The following is a 20,985-nucleotide window of genomic DNA, read 5'->3' on the forward strand; positions in this document are numbered from 1 at the left end:
AGGGAGGAATAGTGGAAAGGGGAGAGGCTCTGGGTAGAATGACAACGGGGTCTGTGGCAGGGAAATTGTAAAGCTCCGCTGAGATATGTGGCACCAGTACTCAGGAATAAGGATATATGTGTACAGTGCAAGCTCTCTGGCGTCAGAAAGACCTAGACTCAACTTGCGTTTCCACCAGCCACTTACCCCATGAACCTGAACAAGACCTGAACCTCCATTTTCTCATGTATAAAACACAGCCCTGTCATTTACTTGTGAGACCCAGTACAGTGCCTGCTACATAGTAGAAGTTTGGGAAATGAGATCTATCATGAATATTATACACGTGTTTTTATTACACTTGTAGAAGATGCAGTTGGTTTCTCCTGGAGTTGGGAAAGGCTAGGTAATGTCACGGAAACAAGTAGCTCTCAAATCTCTGTGTCCTAAAACAACAAAGGTTTTGTTCTTGCTCGTGTTCAATGTCTATTGTAAATTTGCTGGGCCTGGAGAGAGACTCTGATCTACATCATTATTATTTAAAGACCCAGGTTAATGGACACCCCATTTCTATGCTTCCATATTTGCCAAAGCTGAAGCATGTTGAATCTCTCTCACTTGCTCTTGGGCTTCCACCTGATTGTGAGAGATGTCACCCCTGCTCACATTGCATTGGCTGACACAAGTCACGTGGTTTCTTACCCACCTTCAAGGAGGTAGGAGATGGGAAAGTACTACCCTACCCTGTACCCAAGAGGAGAGCTGGAAATGTTTGGCATAGAGCATTAGTGACCCTCCACCAACCCAAAAGCCATCTTCTTTCTCACTTTTTTCTTGCTATCAGAGCCCTGAGTTTTTATTTATTTTAAAAATAACTTTGTGTGTTCACTTTCTCATGTGGTTAGAAAAAGGGGATCCCAAAAGGCAAAGCATGACTGTCAGCCAATTATGGAGCCTCATCCCCTGTTTGGGTATATGTATGTGACCAACTCCTAACCAAAGGGATTTGAAGTCGACAGGGATGGAGGTGGGGAGCATCTAGGAAAGATTTCTTTTGCTAATAAAAAGAGAAAAATTAGAGTAAATGTCCTTGCATTGTGTTTACCTATGATGTCAGGAGTTGCCAGAGCTATCTTGAGACCACGCAAGGATGTTCCTTGACATACCAAGAATGGTGACACAGAAAGATAGAAAGCCACTAAACCCATGATGATGTCCATGAGTGAGCCCTGGACTTGGGTCATGCCTGGACCTCTTTAAATTGGGTCTTCTGTTACTGGTCCCTATAAGCATCCTAACTGTTAGTATGGTCAATTACATAACAGCCCAGGTTCTTGCTCACCTTTTTCCAGGACTTGTGATAAGGCCAGGGAAAATTCCTCCCATTGAACATGAACCTAGATGAGTCACCACTCTGGAAGAGATTAGCAGCAGCAGAAGCTGATGCACTGACAGTCCCGAGGAGATCTGGGAAATACGCAAATTCTGCGCAAATAGCCAGTGAGGAGCAGTAACCTGAGAAGGCAGTAACGTGGTGATCTGGGAATCCAGTGTTCTAAAGCAACAAGGAGGCAACCATCAGACACTATTTTTCGGTGGATGTACATGGGAGAAGTCTGTATGGCAGAAAAGTGCCGGGGATTCTTGGCACTAAGTGTTCTGGCCCCTCCAGAGAGGATGAGTTTGTAGCAGGACAAGGGGAGTTCAGCACTCGCTGCTGAGGCACGGATGGCATATCCCAGGATACTATCTGATTACCTTTGCTCAGATGGTGTGCACATCAAAGAACTTTCTGATGACTAATTCAGTTCCTTGAGGTCCTTGATGTGGAAGCGGGGACGTGCCCTGGATAAGGAACCCAGGATCACCTGGGCATCTGGTTCCTAGAACAACATAGGAGGAGAATATGGTTCTTGAAGCCTAACAGTGGCCCCATCAGCCAGTGGATGAGGAGAGCCTGAACAAAACTCTTAAGACTCACTGGGAGCAACAGTTGCTGAGTCAGTGAGATCCAGCTAGTACCAATGACATAGCCAGGGTAGAGGTACCAGTGGAAGGAGACAGAAGAGAGAAGAGCCCTGTGGAAATGACAGAGGTGTGAACTGGGGAGCGCACATCACATTGCTCATCACACTTCCTTTGCTCCCTCCGCCAGCAAAGCAGGCTGTCTCTCAACCCCTGGGATGCCCAGAACTCTTCCCCAAGCTTTCCCTCCTGGGGCACCTGCAGCTGCTGCCCTTCTCATCTGCTCTTCCCCTGAGGAACTCTAGTCATGGAGGAAGTCTCGGTTTAGGTGTTTTTTTTGCAGAAAGGCCTTTCCCCCTGGCCCTGCTCAGAAGATTTTTCTCTTTACTTTCCTTCTTTACTATCTTTGTCGAGGTGTAGAATCATACATTAATCGCTGTGTTTTCTATTTACCGGCGTCTCTTACCAGAATAAAAACTCCATGAGGGGAGGCATCCTGTGGATTTCACTCCCTGTTGCCTTCCGAGTGCCTGGCACAAAATAGAAATTCAGTGTTGCTTGATAAATCAAATGAGTGTCATACGGATGCTAGGTGTTATGATTCAATTCTCCCAGCCTAAGTAAAAACATTGGTCTCTTGGCTTACATCAAAAGGTTTGCATAGTTTGGGTCAATCAGTCCCACTGAGCTTAGTCAGTTCTGGCAGATGACGTAAAATTAGATCTCACCTGCAGTGGTGAGATCACAAGCCTTTTTTTCTTTTACATCTGTTTATTTGAGCATCCTTACACTGAGCAGGGAGAAGCGACCATTTTATAAGATGACTTCCCTTTGGATGTCAAGTTGACACAGGAAAACTGAAGTTCAGGACAAACTGTCGAGGCAAAGTGCGAACTTGCAGATTTCCCTCCTTAGGCCCAGCTTGCCAGGAAGTTGTGTAGGAAGAAATGCGGGATAATGGGGGCCCAGCCTAAGCCATCTTCTTCCCACTTCTCCCCCAACTCCAGGACAGCTTTGGAGACCACAGGCATTCCAAATTAAACTAAATCCTGTCTTTGGTATCACCCTTCCTTCCTGGCATCTTCCCCACCAGTCCATCACCCAAACTGTTACCAGCATGAATCTCTCTCAAGTTGAGAGTCCGTTTCTCTGTGTCCTTCTACATTTCCCTATCACCTACAAGATAACTACCAAACTCTTAGCATGGAACAGATCCTACTTCACAACCTCACCCCTAAACTTTCCTGCTTCCATTTCTCTTCTCATACCTTCATTCCCAGCTTCTCCAAGCAGCTCACAGCTCTCTGAATGCACCGTGCTCTCCTATTCCACTGTGCCCTCGCATGCAGGATCCTCTTCCAACCTTTCCTTCCTGGTGAGTCCCACTGGCTCAACTTACATGTCACCTCTTCCATGAAGTCTCTCCTGATAATGGTTCCTCCTCCCCAGATCTGGCATTTCTTTGTGCTTTATCTGTATGCTCTTCCCCACCAGACTGTGAGCTCCTTGAGAATAGGGATTGTGTCTTGCTCATCACTGAATCCCATGCTTAGCATAGGTCCTCAATGAGACCCAGGCCCAGGGGCATGCCCTTCTCTGGGATGTCAGATGTCCAAAACCAAATAAATGGGGCCAGGTTCCAGAGTTAGGAAGAAACAATTTCACTTTCTGGGGCCATCCCATATTCTAACATTTTCCCATCTTCCATGACCTTCCACTTGACCCATATAGAAGACCCATGGAGGCAAGAGTAGGGCAGAGTCTTTTTTGGAATTGTCTTTTTTTTTTTTTTTTTTAAGATTTTATTTATTTATTTGACAGAGAGAGAAATCACAAGTAGGCGGAGAGTCAGGCAGAGAGAGAGAGAGAAGCAGGCTCCCGCCGAGCAAAGAGCCCGATGCGGGGCTCGATCCCAGGACACTGAGATCATGACCCGAGCCGAAGGCAGCGGCTTAATCCACTGAGCCACCCAGGCGCCCCTGGAATTGTCTTTTTTGGTTAGTTCCACCAATGCACATCTTCTCTAACAATCAAAGGACCTGGGGAATAGATACTTCAGCATGATCCTTATCTCTATCCAGAAGATGCTAAGCACTAACTTCTAGACCCCTGAGATATATTAACTTTATAAAAAGAAAGTCCTCTCTGCGATTACCAATGAAGTAGGTTTTTTTTTTTTTTAAGATTTTATATATTTATTTGACAGAGATCACATATAGGCAGAGAGGCAGGCAGAGGCGGGGGGGAAGCAGGCTCCCTGCCAAGCAGAGAGACCGATGCGGGGCTCGATCCCAGGATGCTGGGATCATGACCTGAGCCAAAGGCTTAAACCATAGAGCCACCCAGGTGCCCCGAAGTAGTTGTTTTTAATAAAGCCACATCTGGAACTATTTTTTATGCTTGCCTAATGGTCATACATTATCCTTGCCCATCCCTACCTCCAAGCCCAATCTTTCAGGCAGACCTATTTTATATAAGGAGGTGCCCACTTGCATTAGTGGAGGGGAGAAGGGACACTTTATGGCTGGAAGAACGTGCTGACAGCTTATTTTAAGAACACTCATTGAAAACTGGGCTTTAGAACACTCACTGAAAATTGACTAGGCTTGAATTTTCTTGGGGTCTTCAATCCATCTGGACTTGTATACCCGAAAATGGATGAAGTATACTTCACTAGAAGAAATTAAGACCCGAAGTTATTTTGGAGGAGGGTTTAAGTTCAATTGCTTCTTCAATCATCACACATTTTAATATCTCCTAGTGCCAGGCACTGTACTAGGAGTCTGGGGTCCACAGATGAGTAGGATAGGATTCTAGCCAAGAGTCACAGAGGTTCACAATGATAATACTTTGATAAGTGCTACCATATTAGTTTTGATAAAATGTTATGCTCAATGGGAATGTTCATTCCTCCTGAAGACAGAGTTAGTAAGGAAGGCTTCATAGTGAAGGCACTATGTATGCCAAGCCTTGAGGAATGGATGGGATTTATCCACGGGACCAGAAGGAAAGGCATTCCAGGTAAATGGATGAGCACAAATAGAAGCCTAGAAGGGGGGAAAGGCATGAGACTCAGATTCACACAAAGCAAATTTCTCATAATGAGTGTGTAGCCATTAAGCTTGGGAATTATTAACCATTTTTGAGTCATGGAACTCTGTGAAAACCAAATAAAAGCTAATGATTTCTTTCCCCAGGGGAGCGTGTATGTGCCCGTGTATGCATGCACGTACACATACATAGAATTTTGTAGACTTTTTCATTGAGTTCATGAACCCTCTGCCCCAAAGGACACAAAGGGTTACAAATCTGTTTGAAATACCCATACATAACACAAATTAGAAGAGAATTAATGGTTTTATGTGGCACTAGCTTCATCTTCTCCAAATACTAGTGCTACCCAAGTAACTTATTGAATGGCAAAATAAAATTAACTTGTGTGTCTACAAAATTAGCTGATTTTCTGTATCCCAAGGTCATTGGTTAATGTCCTCTACCACAATGACTTTTCTATCCCTCTTGTTAGAATGATTAGAATTTCAGGGATATACATTTAGAATGTTAGTTGAAATAAACAAAAAGCAAACAAGAGTGGCAATAGGCCTGAGACTCAGGCTCTTTTTTTTTTTTTAAACACTTGGAGTCTAAAGCGGGGAGTGGTGTGGCTTTTTCTGTGCTGCTCTGTTGTCTGGCTTAGTCTACCTTTGCAGGTAATTAATTCCCCAGCCTGCTTATTTTTTCTAGTTGGCTCTTGTTTAGCTTCCATAGAGCCCCACCCCAAAGTGCTTTATTGTCCCTCTGCTGACTATTCCTACATATGGTCAAAATCAACTCACCTTCCGGGTTGCTGACATCGGCAAATTCACTGTTTGGCAAACTCTGCTCTGCTCCCAGTAACCCTTTGTTAAAGAAGTGTTATTACAACGGAGTGGATCTGATAGCTAACAAGTCTGTCCAATCTCTTGCACTCTGAGATACACTCCGAAGGAGCAACTCTGTCTGTCTGTGGATTTACAGCCACAGGCAGGATATTAGCACTCTCAGACCTGTTGGGTACTAGAGCACTGCTAATGAGCAAACAGCCCTGCCTCAATTAGTGGTTTGTGAAATATTCCTGGATATCAAATTGCTTTTGCTGCTTGATAATCACACCGGCTCTTGGGATGAAAAGCAACCAAGCAAAAATTGTTCCCTTGTTGCATACTGCCTTGTTGATCTCCCAAGTTGTATCTGTAGACAGAATTTAAGTTTGCCATTTCCCCAGAGCTAAGGTTTGACTTACATAGGTAATCACTGTGTTGGTGTTCATGGTTTCTCTTACGAATCTTTTCGGGTATATAGATTACCATCTTTTAAGGCTATTTCTGTAATAAGGACTTAAATAAGGCTGAATATTTTAGAAACAAATTAAGAAATAAACTCTAGAAAAACCCCAAATGGTAAACTGCTATTGTAGTAACTTGTCTAAGTATAGGTGTTTGATTTAGAGAGAGAGAGAGAGAGAGAGAGAGAGAGAGAGGCAGTGGAGGAGAAAGAATATTTATGAAGCTGGGAGAATGTTTCATCCAGATTGCAAATTGTGTCGACTCTTCCTAAATTCTTAGCTTCTTAATTACCCAGTAACTTCAGATGGCAGTAACGTTAACCCCAGCAACTGAAAAGAAAAGCTTCAGTGTAGAGCTTGGGAAGAGAAAAGTAGTAAAGGGAAAGGAATTCAAGATCTGTTATTGGTATTTGAATACGTTTATTGTGACAAGAATGCTGTTATAAATATTCATAAGCAAAGACCATCTTTTTTATCGAGGGATTGTTAAAGATTCCAAATTGGAAGGATACATCTTCTGTGAAAATCTGCCACTGTTCCTGATTTGAGAGTAAGCAACTACTCTTAAGTTTCTGCTAACATCACAAATGGTCACAGCACATGCCACTTGGTATAATCCAGATTTGAAAATGGACTTCCCAGGGGACTGCCTGTCCCTCTTCACCACAACCTCCCTTCCCTCAGTCTCCAGAAGGACCACACTATCCTCTGTAAGCAACCCTATAGATTGCTGGGGGAGGGAAGAGGTTAAGTTGACAAGGGCATCAGCTACAGTTATCTCAAGTCCAGTAGAGAACAGTTTTCACTGCTTGATAGTAAGAAGCACTGAGAGTGAGGTTAGTTGACTCTCCACTTTTTCAACTTCACCTAGATAGGTAATCCATAGATGATGCAGAAAAGAGGTTGTGGGAGGGGTACTTTTCCAACATTTTATTGCATTTTCTTAAATATCCTTTCTGGAATTTTCAGGAACAAAACATAAAAAAATTATATACTTTATTACAAATGGTAAACTCAGGGTGCTCCAAATCTCTTATTTACAAACAACACTGGGCAGGATACCCAAACAAACAAACATGAAATAACTTACAAAGGCATGAAGCTGTTTATTGACAGTAATCAGCTTTCATCAAATTAAAAAATATATATATGTACATACAGTTAAGGAAGGCAGGCCAGAAAGAGTTCATCTGCAGGCTCAGCCTCGCTCTCACAAACCTCCCTCCCGCCTCCCCACCCCCAACCCCCTCCCCTTTGTGTTCTTAAGGAGTACTACAGAAGCAATCTACAGTCTCTATTGCAGTTTGGAACCCCTCCCCCTCCCCCCCCTTTAATACTGAATGAGATCGAATGTTAGGTCCATGCAGTTCTTGGTCAATGTTAAAGAAAAGTCTAACGTTCTGTTCGTGCGGGGACAGCCCGTCCGCAAAGCGGGGCAGCCCGCAGGCAGCCGCTCCCTGGCCCCATGCCAAGGGAGGGCGCGCCAAGTCCTTCCCACTCGTGCACACTGGGGGCGCCGTCAGGACGCCGCCCAGTCCAACTTGGATACCCTTGGCTTTAGTCCTTGGACACTTCTTTTCTGTCTCGCTCTCTCAACTTGTCAAGTTCTCAAGTCTGTCTCTCTGTGTAATTTTTTTTTTTTCTCTGTTGTCCCTCAGCCCCCGACAGTCTCTCTTCAAAACGTTTGCAACTGCTGCGTTAGCATGAGTTGGCACCCACTGTTAACGTGGTTCATGACTTTCTGTTTAAGCTGTGCCACCTGTTCCCTGAGCATGTTGGCCGTGGACGCCAGCTCCGAGTTCTGCGCTTTCAAGGTTTTCACTTTTTCCTCCAGCCGGGCGATCCTCTCCAGCTTCCTTTTCCGGCACTTGGAGGCAGCTATGCGGTTCCTCATGCGCTTCCTCTCTGCCTTGATCCTCTCCTGCGACTCCATGTCGATGGGGGACAGGGGCGGCGTTTCCCCGGGCATCTCGGGCACCGTCTGAGGCTCCTCCTTCAAGGCCTGCAGCCGCGGGTGCTGCACGGGGAGCTGCTGGGGCAGGTGGTGCGGCGGCTGCGGGGGCTGCTGCTGCTGCTGGGGCTGCGCGGGAAAGGCCAGGCCGGCAGCGCCGTAGGAGGGCGCCCCGCCGCCGCCGCTCAGCGCGCCCGGGTTGAAGTTGCTGAGGTTGGCGTAGACCGGCGGCTCGCTGTGCAGGCTGGCACTGAAGCCGCCGCTGCCGCTGCCACCCGCCGCCGAAGCCACCGCCGGAGCCACCATGCCCGCCCCGCTGACCGGCTGCGCTGCCGACGTGACGCTGGGCAGCGTGTTCTGGCTGTGCAGTTCGGCCAGGGCGCGCACGAAACCCTCGGCGAAGCCCTCCTGCTCGTCTGTCACGTTCTTGGGGCACAAGAACTGTGTGGGGGTCGGCGTGGTGGTGATGTGCCCGTTGCTGGACTGGATTATCAGGCGCTCCAGCTCGGGCGAGGCCAGCTTGAGCAGCCCCACGTCGGGCGAGGTGAGGAGGTCCGAGTTCTTGGCCCGGAGGTGCGGCTTCAGGCTACCCACCGGGTCGGCCAGATTCAGGGTCATACTCTGTTTCAGGATCTTGGGGTTACTGTAGCCGTAGGCGCCGCTCTCAGACTGGAGGAACGAGGCATTCAGGGCATCGTCGTAGAAGGTCGTTTCCATCTTTGCAGTCATAGAACAGTCCGTCACTTCACGTGGGGTTAGTTTGGGCTGCGCGCAGAAGTTTCGGGGCCGCAACAGCGCGCTGGCGAGCGGGGGACACCCGCGCCTCCCGGGGCCCTGGGCAAGGAAAGTTTCTCGAGAGGCGCGCGCACCCGCCGGCTGTCCTCCCCCCTGCGCCCTGCTCACCAGCTCGCTCCCCAGGCGCTCAGGGTTCAGGTGCCGCCCGCACTCTTGTCAGCTCGCGCGCGCAGCCCGGCTTTGAAAAGTCGCGGTCACTCACGGAGCGCTCTCGGGCGCAGCGGTTCCTGGCAGCCGGCGGACGAATGCGCTTCCAGGCGACAGCGGCCTTCCCGGCGGCAGCAGTCAGCGCCGATCCCGCTGTGGCCGGCCGGCGGCGGGTCTCCGCCGCCCCGACGCCGACGACTGTCCCCTCCTCCGCTGCGAGGGGGAGGCGGCACCTGGCAGCCGCGGCTCGCGCTCGCCCAAGTTCAGCAACCGGTGCGAGAGAAGCTGAGCGCACGTCCCTCCTCGGTCTCCTCTCTCCGCCGCCTTCTCGTCTTCACCGCCGCCGCCACAGCTTCACGCGCAGCAAAGCTTTGCAAAAGTTCGCTCCGGGACCCGGGCCACTTGTCCCCTGTCCTCCTGGCCAGGAAAGTTCTTGGCCGCTGCAGCCGCTCTCCGGACTTCCCCGGACGGACTGCCGCCTCGCTCCGCGCTGTCAGCAGCTCCCGGGCAGCGGGGCTCTCCTGCTGGGGGCGGCTGGAGAAGGGGCTCTCCGGACGCTCCCCAAAACACCAGCCCCGGAGCCACAGGCGCTAGCTCTGGGCAGTTGGTGAGAAAACAGAATAGAAAATAGGATTTGCAGCTCGGACACCACTGCCGTCTTGCCTGCCTGTGTCTGCCTGTCTCCCTGAGTCCGCGTACCTCCACTCCCGCCTCGGTGGTTCAGCCACACTCCGTGCAACTCTGAGCCCTTATCCAGCCCGAGCTCAACACTTATCTGCTACCAGTCAACCCCTAAAAATAGCCCATGATGTCACCCCAAGGCCTTCCCATTGGCTCGCGTCGCTCTCAAGGGGGCGGGCCCGCCCGTCGCCATGGAGACCCCACCCTAGAAGATTCTTCTCTAGACCCGCGGAGGCTCACGGGATGAGGTAATGCTCCGCTGCCCTCCTACAGTTGGGCCCTTCTTTCTCCTCCTCCCCCTCCCCCTCCCGCGCGATTCGCGCGGGGCTCTTTCCCCTCCCCTCCCCGGCGCGTCTTTCCCGGCCCGCCCGGTGCATTGTGGGCTGACGTCTTGGGGTTTGACTGTCTAGTGACGGTGGCTACAGCGAGTCGGGTGGACGCGGGCTCTCGCAGCCTCTGACCGAGGCGGGCTCAAGTTCAGGGCTTGGGCGGGAATGCAGGGGACTCAGGCACCCGGAAGGCTCGGAAACCGGGCCAGGTGTCTGGGGCTGAGAGCGCTGGGTGTGGGGTATTTCCCCACTTGGGGTGCTCGCTATTATCCACCGGCACTTCGCCGCCTTGCGGGGCAGGAGGCTGTTCGCTCGGGTGTGTGCCCCCCCGCACTTCCGGGGGGCGGGAGCACCGCCCTTAAGGTGGCTCTGTTAAGTCCCCTGTGGGGGCGAGTGAAAGTGGGCTTAAGTTTAGGGGCGGTCTCGGGAGAGCGGGCCCCCCACGTTGAGGACGCTGCAAAGTTTGTCTCCTGGTCAAGTTCACGAGCGATCGTCCGCGCTGCTGTTTGGCTGAGCCCAGAAGCCAAGTGATTTGCATTGCTCGAAACTCGGTGCTCAGCGAAGTCTGCGTTGCACCCCCACTGCACCTTCCAGACCATGGGAGAAAGGGTGCGCGCGCTCAGTTTTGCCTTGATTGGGAAGTTTTTCTATAGGGGGTAGAATTAGGGGGCAACTCAGCTTCCAGTTGTGAATGCGCGTTTAGGGAATCCGAAACTTGGGGAATCCCGGTGATCGTCTGCTACCCGCCCCCGCACAACATGCAACCGTAGTTCACAAACACACGCGCGGGTGCGCGCGCGCGCACACACACACACACACACACACCACCTCCCGTCCTGATTTGTTTACAGGAAAACAAGTCCGAGAGCGTCAGATAACTCAGAAAAAAGTCACGCAGCGAGTCAGGGGTAGTGACCAGGATTTAAGATCTCTCCGCTCCGGGCCAGGTGGTGGGCCCATATCCTGGGTAGCCTCTAGGAAGCGCTAGACCCATATAAGTGGTTCCTTTTCTGCGGCTATTTTCTCCTCCTCCTACCCCGCAGCCCTTAGGGACAAAAGTGTATGGCGGAAGGAATATCCAAATCGGGGATCGTGGGTTCTCGCGTGCCCAGCGCTGCCACGGTGTGAAGTGACCGAATTGCCGAACTTCTCTTGAATTCGTTCAGGTCTGCAAGTGTGGCCGGTGAGACCCAACTCACTGGGCTGAGCTAGTGGAACATCGTCGCCTCCAGGGCCAGGAGGTGGTCGCCAAACAAACCCCTTTTCTACCCTCCTTAGGAGTTTACCAGAACCTCGATGTAATGCGGAATATAAGTGTGACTTGGCAGAACCAGGTGTCCTTACCCCTGTGAGGAGCGGTGAGGAGAGGAAGGTGAGGGAGCAAAGGGTCAGAAGTCAGCACTTTCCCGGACCTCCTGTGGAGGACTGGGGTTTGAAGTCAGACTTGCTGCAATTTGTGTTCTCAGATTCTAATTTTGGCTTTTCAGCTTCTGAACTTAGGGGGAATTCAGCCTTGGGTTTATAGCCCAGAACTTTATGGTATTTGTGGCTTTGAGAGTTCAGATTCAAGGGCCCAACAGCAGCTGGTGTCAGAAATCTTGACAACTTTTCTTCACCCCACGCACTCACCTCTTCTTCCCTCCTGCAGCAGAAGGAAACTGAGCAGCTCCTGTGAGCCAGGCACTGAGCTGCGGTCAGGGGATAGAGTGATGACAAGACCCAGTTATTTCCCTTGAGGAGGGAACATTCTCTATTCTGTTGCCCTGAATCATTTTCTTTTGTAATCACGGAGCTGACGTTCTTAATAATTTTTTATGTTAACGGCAATAAAAATAAATTTCATGTATTAAACACCTATCACCAGCCAGGCATTTACCTGAGCTATTTAAATATGCTGTTTCTCCTCACAACCATCTCTAGGTACGTGTATTTTTATTTGGATCTAACATATGAGGAACTAGGTTCAGAGAGGTTAAGGCTCTTGCTTAGGTCACACAGCTGGAAATTAACCTCAGGTCTTTGTTCCATTCCCTTGGATCTGTTCTGCTCTGGAAGACTTTCTTAAGTATTGGGTGTCTGTAGGGGAATGGCACTTGGACGGTGGGATAGAACTAATTACCATGTCTGATCCTCTGGAACTCCTTTCAGAGCTCCTGTATTTGGAAACTTTAAGACTTAGGACTTTGTGTGTGTAAGTATATATATACACACATCTTTTGCCCAAGGGTTCTGTGTGTTTCTCTCTGCCTTATGTGGTTTAGTAGGCTTATTTTCTTCTTATGTTGAGAAATAGAATATTTTATCCAAAAAATAGCAGATCTGTTCATGTTAACACCGCTGCTTGGAAACCTTCATGGCTTTCCCTTATGACCAGGAAAGAGTTCAGAGACCTTGGCTTGAGAGAGGGGGCTCTTTTCCTACGCTCACTCCTGCTCTCCTGCCTCCTCTCTCACTTCCAGAATCAGTCAGGACAGGCTGGGCTATGCTGCTCTAACGAACAAGCCAGACATCTCAGTGGCTTACCCCAGGGGAAGTTTATTTCTTGTTCATGCTACATGTCCCCGCTCAAGGTCTGCAGGGGAGTTCTGCTCACCATGGACACTTGAGGACTTGGACTGAAGAAGGCTTCGTCTTGACACGTACTTCTCATTACTCTCTTGGCCGGAGGAGACAAGGCAGCAGACCATTCACTAGCTCTCGAAGCATCCACCTGAAAGTGACACACTGAGTTTTTGCTTGGGTATCACTGGTCAAAGCAAGTCATGTGGCTACCGCCTAATTTTAAATCTCTGCAATTCTGCCGAGTATCTTAAAGGGAGAGAGCCAGGACTATTTGGAGAACAACACTAATGACTCTAACAGTCTCTTTTCTGCTCACCAAATGTTTGGCTTACTGTCTTCCCACAGACAGAATTTTCTCATTCTTTCCTCAGGGGGGACAATCCTAAAGATTTATCAAGTCACAGTGTGTCAAGCTCACTTTCCAGGTTCTGGGTGATTCGTAGTAGACTCTGTATCAGCTCCAGATGTGACCTTTTTTCTAAATGCAAGACGTCTCTCCTGTGTACCCTCAAGATGGACCAGTGACAGGCTAACTGCCATGGGCACACTGTTTGGAAAATGAAGGAATAGGAAACCACAGTAGACACCAGTCCACTAAGCAGACATGTTGAGGATACCGCCCCCCCCCCCAATCCAACACCCTTATTAGACACTGGGGTAGCTGCCTTATCCACTGCTTTCTGTGACCTCTGGCTTTGCTCTCTGAGAAAGTCTTCCTTTTCTATATCTGAAGAGGGCATAGGGAAATATGTTTTAAAATATGCCTTTAAAAATTGGGGAAGGTACAGAGTGATATTAAGTTTTGAATAAGGTCTCCTTTAATCCAGGCTGATGTGCTTTTGGCAGTATAACTCTCACAAAAATGTGGGCTTCTTATCTGTTCGATTCCAGGCGTTCCATGAGCTAATAACCACAACTGATTCTTTCCCAGACCTACTTCCATGTTTTGCTGTATATCTTTGCTTTCTTGCTTTCTTGCCTGCTGGTATCTCTCTCTCATTCATTGTCCCTCACTTGTCCTCTCTCTCCTGACTTGGTTTTGTGCACTTTGGGTTTTCTGGACTTTGGTGGGAGAATGATACTTTTCCTCCCTTTTCCAAAGCCATTTTGTTCAATTGTGAACATATGCTGCGTAATATCTTCATTCATCCAGAAATTATAACAATAGGTTTGAGGCCATACCCTTGACTTGAGACATACTTCAAGGCTGATTTTAATTGGCTTTTTTTTTTTTCTGAAAACATGCCATAATTTTATATTTTACTGGTTGAAACTGAGAAACAGTAACCTCTTTGAACCCTACAAATCTTTGAATTTATAGATTGTCCCTACTTGAATATCTCTTTACAAACTGGGCAAATCTTCTCTGAGCTCATCTCTTTTTTGTAATAAGTTTACAAATGTATCCAACAGCTACCAACACAAGCTATTAACATTCTGTTTTACAGTCTCTTGGTTTATTCATTAGGTTCATCATATGTCTTCTGCATTATCACAGGTAATATGCTCACCAAATAGATCACCATCCTTTTAGCTTCGAATAGGTGTTCTTAGTTATTGCCTTCTAAATGAATGTTTACTTTTATTTGTTGTTGTTATTACATGACTGTGTATTTCAGTTCTAATTTTTAGATCAGTCAGGATGGGCTAGGTTTGCCACCATGTTGAACAATTTTAAAATCTCAGTGGTTTGGAGCACCTGGGTGGCTCAGTCAATTAAGCCTCCAACTCTTGATTTCAGTTCAAGTCATGATCTCAGGGTTGGGAGATCAGGCCCCTGTGAGGTTGAGCCCTGTGTCAAGCCTGGTGTGAAGCCCCATGTGGAACCTCATGTTGAGCCTCATGTTGGGCTCCATGCTCAATGGGGAGTCTGGTTCTCTCCCTCTTTCTCTTTCTTCTTCTGCCCTTCCATCTGATGGTGTTCTCTCTCTCTCTCTCAAAAAATAAATAAATAAACAAAATCTTTAAAATCTCAGTGGCTTAACAAAAAAACTTTGTTTCTGGCTCATACTCCATGTTTAAGGTCAGAAGCCTTCTGCTCAATGTACTCATTTAGAGGCTGAATCTGAAGAAGGTTTCTTCTTGATAAATGCCTCCACAATCCTCCCAATCACCTCAACAGAGGAAAGAAAGCATGATGATTTCACATTGGCAATGAAGGTCCCTCCCAGAAATGACACACATTATTTGCATGTCCATATTATTGGCCAAAAACAAGTCACATGACCCCGTTTTACTTGAAGGGTGCAAGAAAATGCAATCCTACCATGTGTCTGGAAGTCAAGAGCTGGAAATGGACAACCACGTGTAGCCTAGGTTACGCTATGGTAACAATCCAAAAATCTTACGGGATGACAACCAAATAATTATTTTTCATTCATACTGTGTGTGCATTATGAGTTGGCTGTGTCTCTGTTTCACATAATATCACCATTTCTCTAGGAAACTTTCTGAAACATTGCTGATTGTCATGGCAAAGAGAAAAGAGCCCAGTACTTAAAGCTTCTGCTGAGAGCAGTTTGCATTGTCAAGCCTGACGTCAGTGGGGCTGGGCAGCAAGTATTTGCAAAGAGTAATTCAGTCTACCATACCTACTACACGGGGTCTCAGCTACCCTAAACTTTTTCAATTCCTCTAATGTTTTTATGTCTTTCCATTTCATTTTATCCTTAATCAAAATGCCACCTAGCAAACTCCTACTTCCCCCTGAAGACCCTGCTCCAGTAATTGTTCCCTCTGAAGCTTTCTGTTACCCCCTCTCCCACCCTGCACTCAAATAGTTATTATTTTCTTTGGCTCTCACCCTACTGGGTACACCCCTGAAGCAGAGAATGTCTATCATGTAGATGTCTTCTTACATTCCTGACTCCAAATCCAGGAACTGTATCTAATTCATTTAATAAAGTATTAAATTATTATTAATAGAGTATTAAATTAAATTATTGTTATTTTTTTCTAAATCATTTTTGTATCTCTGATGCTTAATGCAGTACCTGGCATGTGGGAGATTAGGAGGTGCTCAATAAATGCGTATTAGTGAATTTTTTAAAAAGTAGCCTTTTCTATAATGGAATTAAGGGTGTATTTTAATAGATAGTAATAATACTTTGTTTTAATACATAAAAATTGAGACATATCAAACTCCCCTGCTGAAACCTCCTTAAATGCATCCTACTGGATTTGGGATGACAAATTCTTAACCTTGCCTTTTAAGATCTCACCTTATCTGGGCTATACCACCTTTCCAACTATTTTGTAGCCATACTGGGTGTGACTTTATCAGTCAAGGTAGCCTGGGTTCTACTACAGTAACAAAACAAACAAAAATCTTGGTGACTTAAGACAAATATATATATATTTCTTGCTCCTGCTCCATATCCATCAAGGGTTGGCAGGGCTTCTGATCACATTGCCTTTTCTGGGACCCAGCCTAATGTAGCACCTACTTTCAGGAACATTACAGATCTCGTGGTAGACAGAAAGAAGCTTTGAAGGGTCTTGGCCAGGCAGTTAAATTCCTTTGCCAGAGAATGTACCAGGTCGCTTCTCGAAATTCACTGGTTAAAACTAGTCTCATGCCCACTCCCTCATCCCCCTTAACCCTCCTCCCCTAGCCACTGGGAGACCAGGAAGTACAGTCCAATTGGCCTGGAAGACAGAGAGCTATCCATACTTGGTAACCAGCCCTAATGACAGCCGCACTGGACTTCTTCAGTTCCTCAAACAAGATAAACTATTTCTTGCCTAAGAACCTTTATATTAGCCCTCCCACTTCTTCCCTGTTGTTTGGTCAATTTCTATTTCCTTTGGATGTTGGCTTTAATGACACTTGAAGAGGCTTGCTTTCATACTGCGCCCTTCCCCCATCTAAATTACATTCCCCTCTTACACTTTCTCGTAAGTCTGTTTTTTCTTTATAGCGGTTGGGAACTCAGGAATGTAATAAATAACACTCTTTCCCTCTTGAGCTCAGAACCAGCTGGAAGTTAGATATAGGAGTCAGATGAATGGAGATCACAGTGTTATTCTGATAGAGGAGAGATCGCAGGGCTTGGCAGGCACAACGAGTTTCCCAGCACTTTACTCGGAATTAAACTTATCTGCGGGTCCCTGGCGGAGGTGGGCACTTGCAAGCCACTTCCAGATAGACAGTGTGCGTACATTCTGTGGACAAATTCATTCTGAAAAGACAGAGCAGTGGCTGGGGTGGGCATTCTGGGTCTTTCTTCTGACTTCAGCAATCAGATAATCCACACCTTTCTCATGGGAAGGAAATATGGGATGGAGAAAGTGGGTAAGAAATTACTCTAGCGAATATCCCCTCATGGAAAGCTGAAGCCAGGGAACCGGAGATTTCTTTGTAACAACAGAATTTACCTACATGGGTTATTCCATATTTCTTTATGTGTTATTTTAAGATCTGTTTTGTCTAAAAGAGGCAGGATAGGCATTCCTTGTCTTCACTGAACCCACAGCATTTAGTACAGTGCTTGGCACAGAGGGTGCTCATTAAGTCTTTGTCATATGTCAGAGCCCCTGTGGAAGTCCTTCTCTTGGATCAACTCTCCGCAAAATTCGTTCTTATGTGCTTGAGACTGATTTCCAATTTTGGAATGTTTCACTCTCTTCCTCACCCTCCACCTGCTTTTTTATTTTTTATTTTTTTCTCCCCAGATTGTCAGCTTGGAAATATGCATTCATGTCACAATTGGAGTAAGGAGGCAGAAATGAAGAAAATTGAAATACAAGTAAGTGAACTGAGTCATTGGAGAGCATGCACAGACTAGGTTTTGATCAAGGAGGAATGCGTAATGGCTGTGCACACCGTCGTCCTTCCGGTGACTTAATTTCAGCATTCAGAACTTCCACAAAACTTTTGGGATCATAAAGTGGAAGTCATCCCTTTCCCAGTGCAGGAATCCCTTTGGCAGCATCTTCACTTCCTTAAGTACTTCTGGTGATACTCAGGGCTGGGCAGTGGTAATTTTGCTGAATGCTGGTCGTTGGACCTCATTGGGAGCACTGTGGGCATGAAACTGTGGAAGGCACTTTTGGCCAAACAGAGCTGAGAGACGGTCAGTCAAATGGTGAGAAGCCCCAAGCTATGTCCCATGGAGAAGAGTTGAAGGAACGGAGCAATTTTTTTTTTTTTTTTTTTTTTTTTTTACCCGGCGGGGAGAATAAGTGACTGTGAGAGCGTAATAGAGGTCTTCAAGTAGTTGTGCAAATGTCTCATGGGAAGGTTGACTTAGTCTGTAATGAAGGCAATGGTTAGAGATTAGAGAGGAAAACTCTCAATATTTAAAGGAGAAATTTCTGAAGTCATAGTTAGTTATCAATGGGATAGTTGCCTTAAAAGTGGAATTAAAGGGGTGTCTGGGTGGCTCAGTGGGTTAAAGCCTCTGCCTTTGGCTCAGGTCATGATCCCAGGGTCCTGGAATTGAGCCCCGCATCAGAGTCTCTGCTTAGCTGGGAGCCTGCTTCTTCCTCTCTCTCTGCCTGTCTCTCTGCCTACTTGTGATCTCTGTCTGTCAAATAAATAAAATCTTAAAAAAAAAAAAAAAGTGGAATCGAGGGCTATTCATTCAATACAAATTTGTTGTCTACTCTGTGCCAGATGCTATGCTGGCTTAGTTTATGATAATTCCTACAGAGCACATAGTAGCTTGTAGTAATCATCACTTTATTTTCAAGTTCATAAAAACTACCTCTAAGTATTCTCTTTAAGAATTTGGCCGGAAGTTGGTCACCAATGTTAGTGGCTTATCAGTTCTGGAATTGACCCTTTATTTGCAAAATCTGAAAGTCTAAGATGATGTTTTCTTAGGTCCGGTGGTAGTTAGATGGATAGTCTTCTGTCAAGACAACAAGAGTTTTTGGTATTCATAAACTAGAGTTATCTGCACTTGGGATCACTTAAAATACTCTCTGTAATCTGATGGGTGACAAACACTTGTGGCAGAAAAACTGCAAAGTATCCACCAAACTCCTTTTCCTCCTCTGCGCACAGCTGAACTACAGTTCCCGGCCTCCTTTGTAATTAGGAGTGGCCACATGGTTGAGTTTTAGCCAATGCAGAGGGGGTGAAGGGAATGTGTGCTAGGTACAGGCCTGGCTCTGAAAACCATCTCTCCCCATCTCCTGGTTAAGTGTAAGGGACTTACACTTAGAGAAGGACAGAGCCACAGATGGAAGGAGCCTGGGTCTCTGAATGACCACATGGGAGATTGGACACTGACCAGGAGTATTTGCATTCAGTTTTGCCTGAATGGGAAATCAACTGTATTGTGTCGAACCACCGAGATTCGAGAGTACATATGTTAAAGTTGCTAGCATCTTCTTCCAACTGGCGCTGCAGGATCTGCTCCGTGGGAGAATAAACGGGAAACTGAAGTTAGGGACTTTGTTCTGCCCTTTCCTGTTTGAAGAGAATTAGTGAGGGAGGCAGAAGTAAAGGACTTAGCCCTTAAATTACATACTGATGCTTCCTGTTGGTAATATTTTCTTCTCATATAATTTATAAACTTCTCAAGACATGTGACCGTGTCCTACATCTTCTTCTATATTTAATCTTTTGCAGGATATTTATTGAGAAGTGCCAGGTAGCTTGGGGATTTCAGAAGAAATATAGGTAGCACATTTTGTTAACTGTGTTGTTTGTTTATTCAACAATTGTTGAGCATTTACCATGGGCCAGGCACTGGTAAACATTAGCGATCAAAAGTGGCAGTATGTGCTCCCAAGCTGGGGGATAACAAGGGAAATAGATAATATGGAGGCAAGACGAGTCAAGTATGATGATGCTATGAGAGAAAGGGCACAGGATGTTCTGGACTCACACAGAAGAGACATCTCACAAAGGTAGTGGCCAGAGGCTTGTCTTCTAAGGAGGTGATGAATAAATTGAAATGTGAAGGCTGAGGAGGAGTAGCTAGGGGGAGAGGAGTCAGTGGGGAGGGAAAGAGCATTGTAGGATGAGGGAATGCATGAACAAAGGTCTGACTATGGGGCATGACGATGGGACATGTTTGGAGGGACCGAAGGGTAGCCTGGAAAGGGAGAATGGAGAGGATAAGCATGAGAGGAGGGACTTGTAATAAATGCATGCACACATGTATTAAATGCATACAGAAGGCCTTGTACTCTAGGTGTATACATTTACCTAGGAGGACATATGGCTGATAACCCATCAAGATATCAACAGTTGTGAAGTTTGGGTAATTTCCATTTTCCTCCTTATGTTTCTCTTTTTGTTTTAAAACTTCCTACTATACACATGTATTATATGTGTAATTAAAAAAAAAGTAAATGTTCTTTCTCATCAGTTGTAACTGCTCCTGCTGTCCCTCACTGGATCCTCACGGTGGTTCTCTGAGCAGACAGAGGTCCAGAGCTGATACCCAGGGAAGCTGGAATTAGCTTTCCTAAATTCCTGTTGACTCTACTTTCTCTCCTTTGCACCTGCATTCCCTGCAGTTTTCCAGGTAGTTATGATGGCTTTTCTTGGAAACAGTGACACGAGTGCCGTGTTGCGTGTCTGTGTGTTGGTAGCTGGCAACTTGGTGAAAATGGGTCAACATTCTCATGATCCTGACCTACCTAAGAACCTTCCCACATACAGAGGATGTCCTCAACCTACCGGACAACATCATTAGACTTGTTTTTTTTCTGTGATACCATCGGGTTCCTTGTCCAGTGATTTGGCAGTAAGGGAGAAAGCTACTGATAATTTTAAAAAATGAAGTTAGGGAGGAGATTGTTTTCCCATTATTCTGTCAACCCATGTCTTGATTGATGAGCATGTTGTTGCTTGGTCAGACCAGTGGATGATGAATATTTACAATGAACATCCAAACACTTGAAAGTCTTAAAACACTGTATTAACATTCTCTAAATTAGGTTGTGGTGACAAACCACCACCCAAATCTCAGTCTTTGAACAAATAAGTTTATTTCTTGTGCATGCTACATTTCAGTCATGATTCTTTTCTTTTCTTTTCTTTTCTTTTTTTTTTATAATGTTATGTTAATCACCATATAGTACATCATTAGTTTTTGGTGTAGCATTTCATGATTCATTGCTTGCATATAATACCCAGCGCTCCATGTAATATGTGCCCTCCTTAATGTCCACCACTGGGCTCATCCATCCCCCCAACCCCCTCCCCTCTAAAACCTCTGTTTGTTTCTCGGAGTCTGCAGTCTCTCACGGTTTGGGCTCTGACTCTGATTCCCCCCACATCTTCATTTTTC

The 20,985-nt window shown here is 46.5% G+C and overlaps 2 protein-coding genes across 3 annotated transcripts in view; one reads left to right on the forward strand and one right to left on the reverse strand.

Moving 5' to 3' along the window:
• Positions 1-6,668: 6,668 nt before the first annotated feature.
• Positions 6,669-10,248, reverse strand: JUN (Jun proto-oncogene, AP-1 transcription factor subunit). The gene has a single exon (XM_082687732.1). It carries the CDS (start codon positions 8,946-8,948, stop codon positions 7,944-7,946), a length of 1,005 nt encoding a protein of 334 aa, XP_082543858.1. The 5' UTR covers positions 8,949-10,248; the 3' UTR covers positions 6,669-7,943.
• A 1,052-nt stretch (positions 10,249-11,300) lies between these two features.
• Positions 11,301-20,985, forward strand: part of LOC309842854 (uncharacterized protein) — a 137,570-nt gene continuing 127,885 nt past the window's right edge. Inside the window, exons 1-2 of one of the 2 annotated variants that reach the window (XM_082687736.1) lie at positions 11,301-11,543; positions 17,408-17,481. In XM_082687736.1, the coding sequence (XP_082543862.1) occupies positions 17,425-17,481 (57 nt within the window). In that variant the 5' untranslated portion in view covers positions 11,301-11,543; positions 17,408-17,424. The remainder of the gene's footprint in view (positions 11,544-17,407; positions 17,482-20,985) is intronic. The other variant, XM_082687737.1, reaches the window with a different exon arrangement.

This window comes from Mustela nivalis (genome assembly GCF_964662115.1).
Source record: "Mustela nivalis genome assembly, chromosome: 10".
Classification (NCBI taxonomy): Eukaryota; Metazoa; Chordata; class Mammalia; order Carnivora; family Mustelidae; genus Mustela; species Mustela nivalis.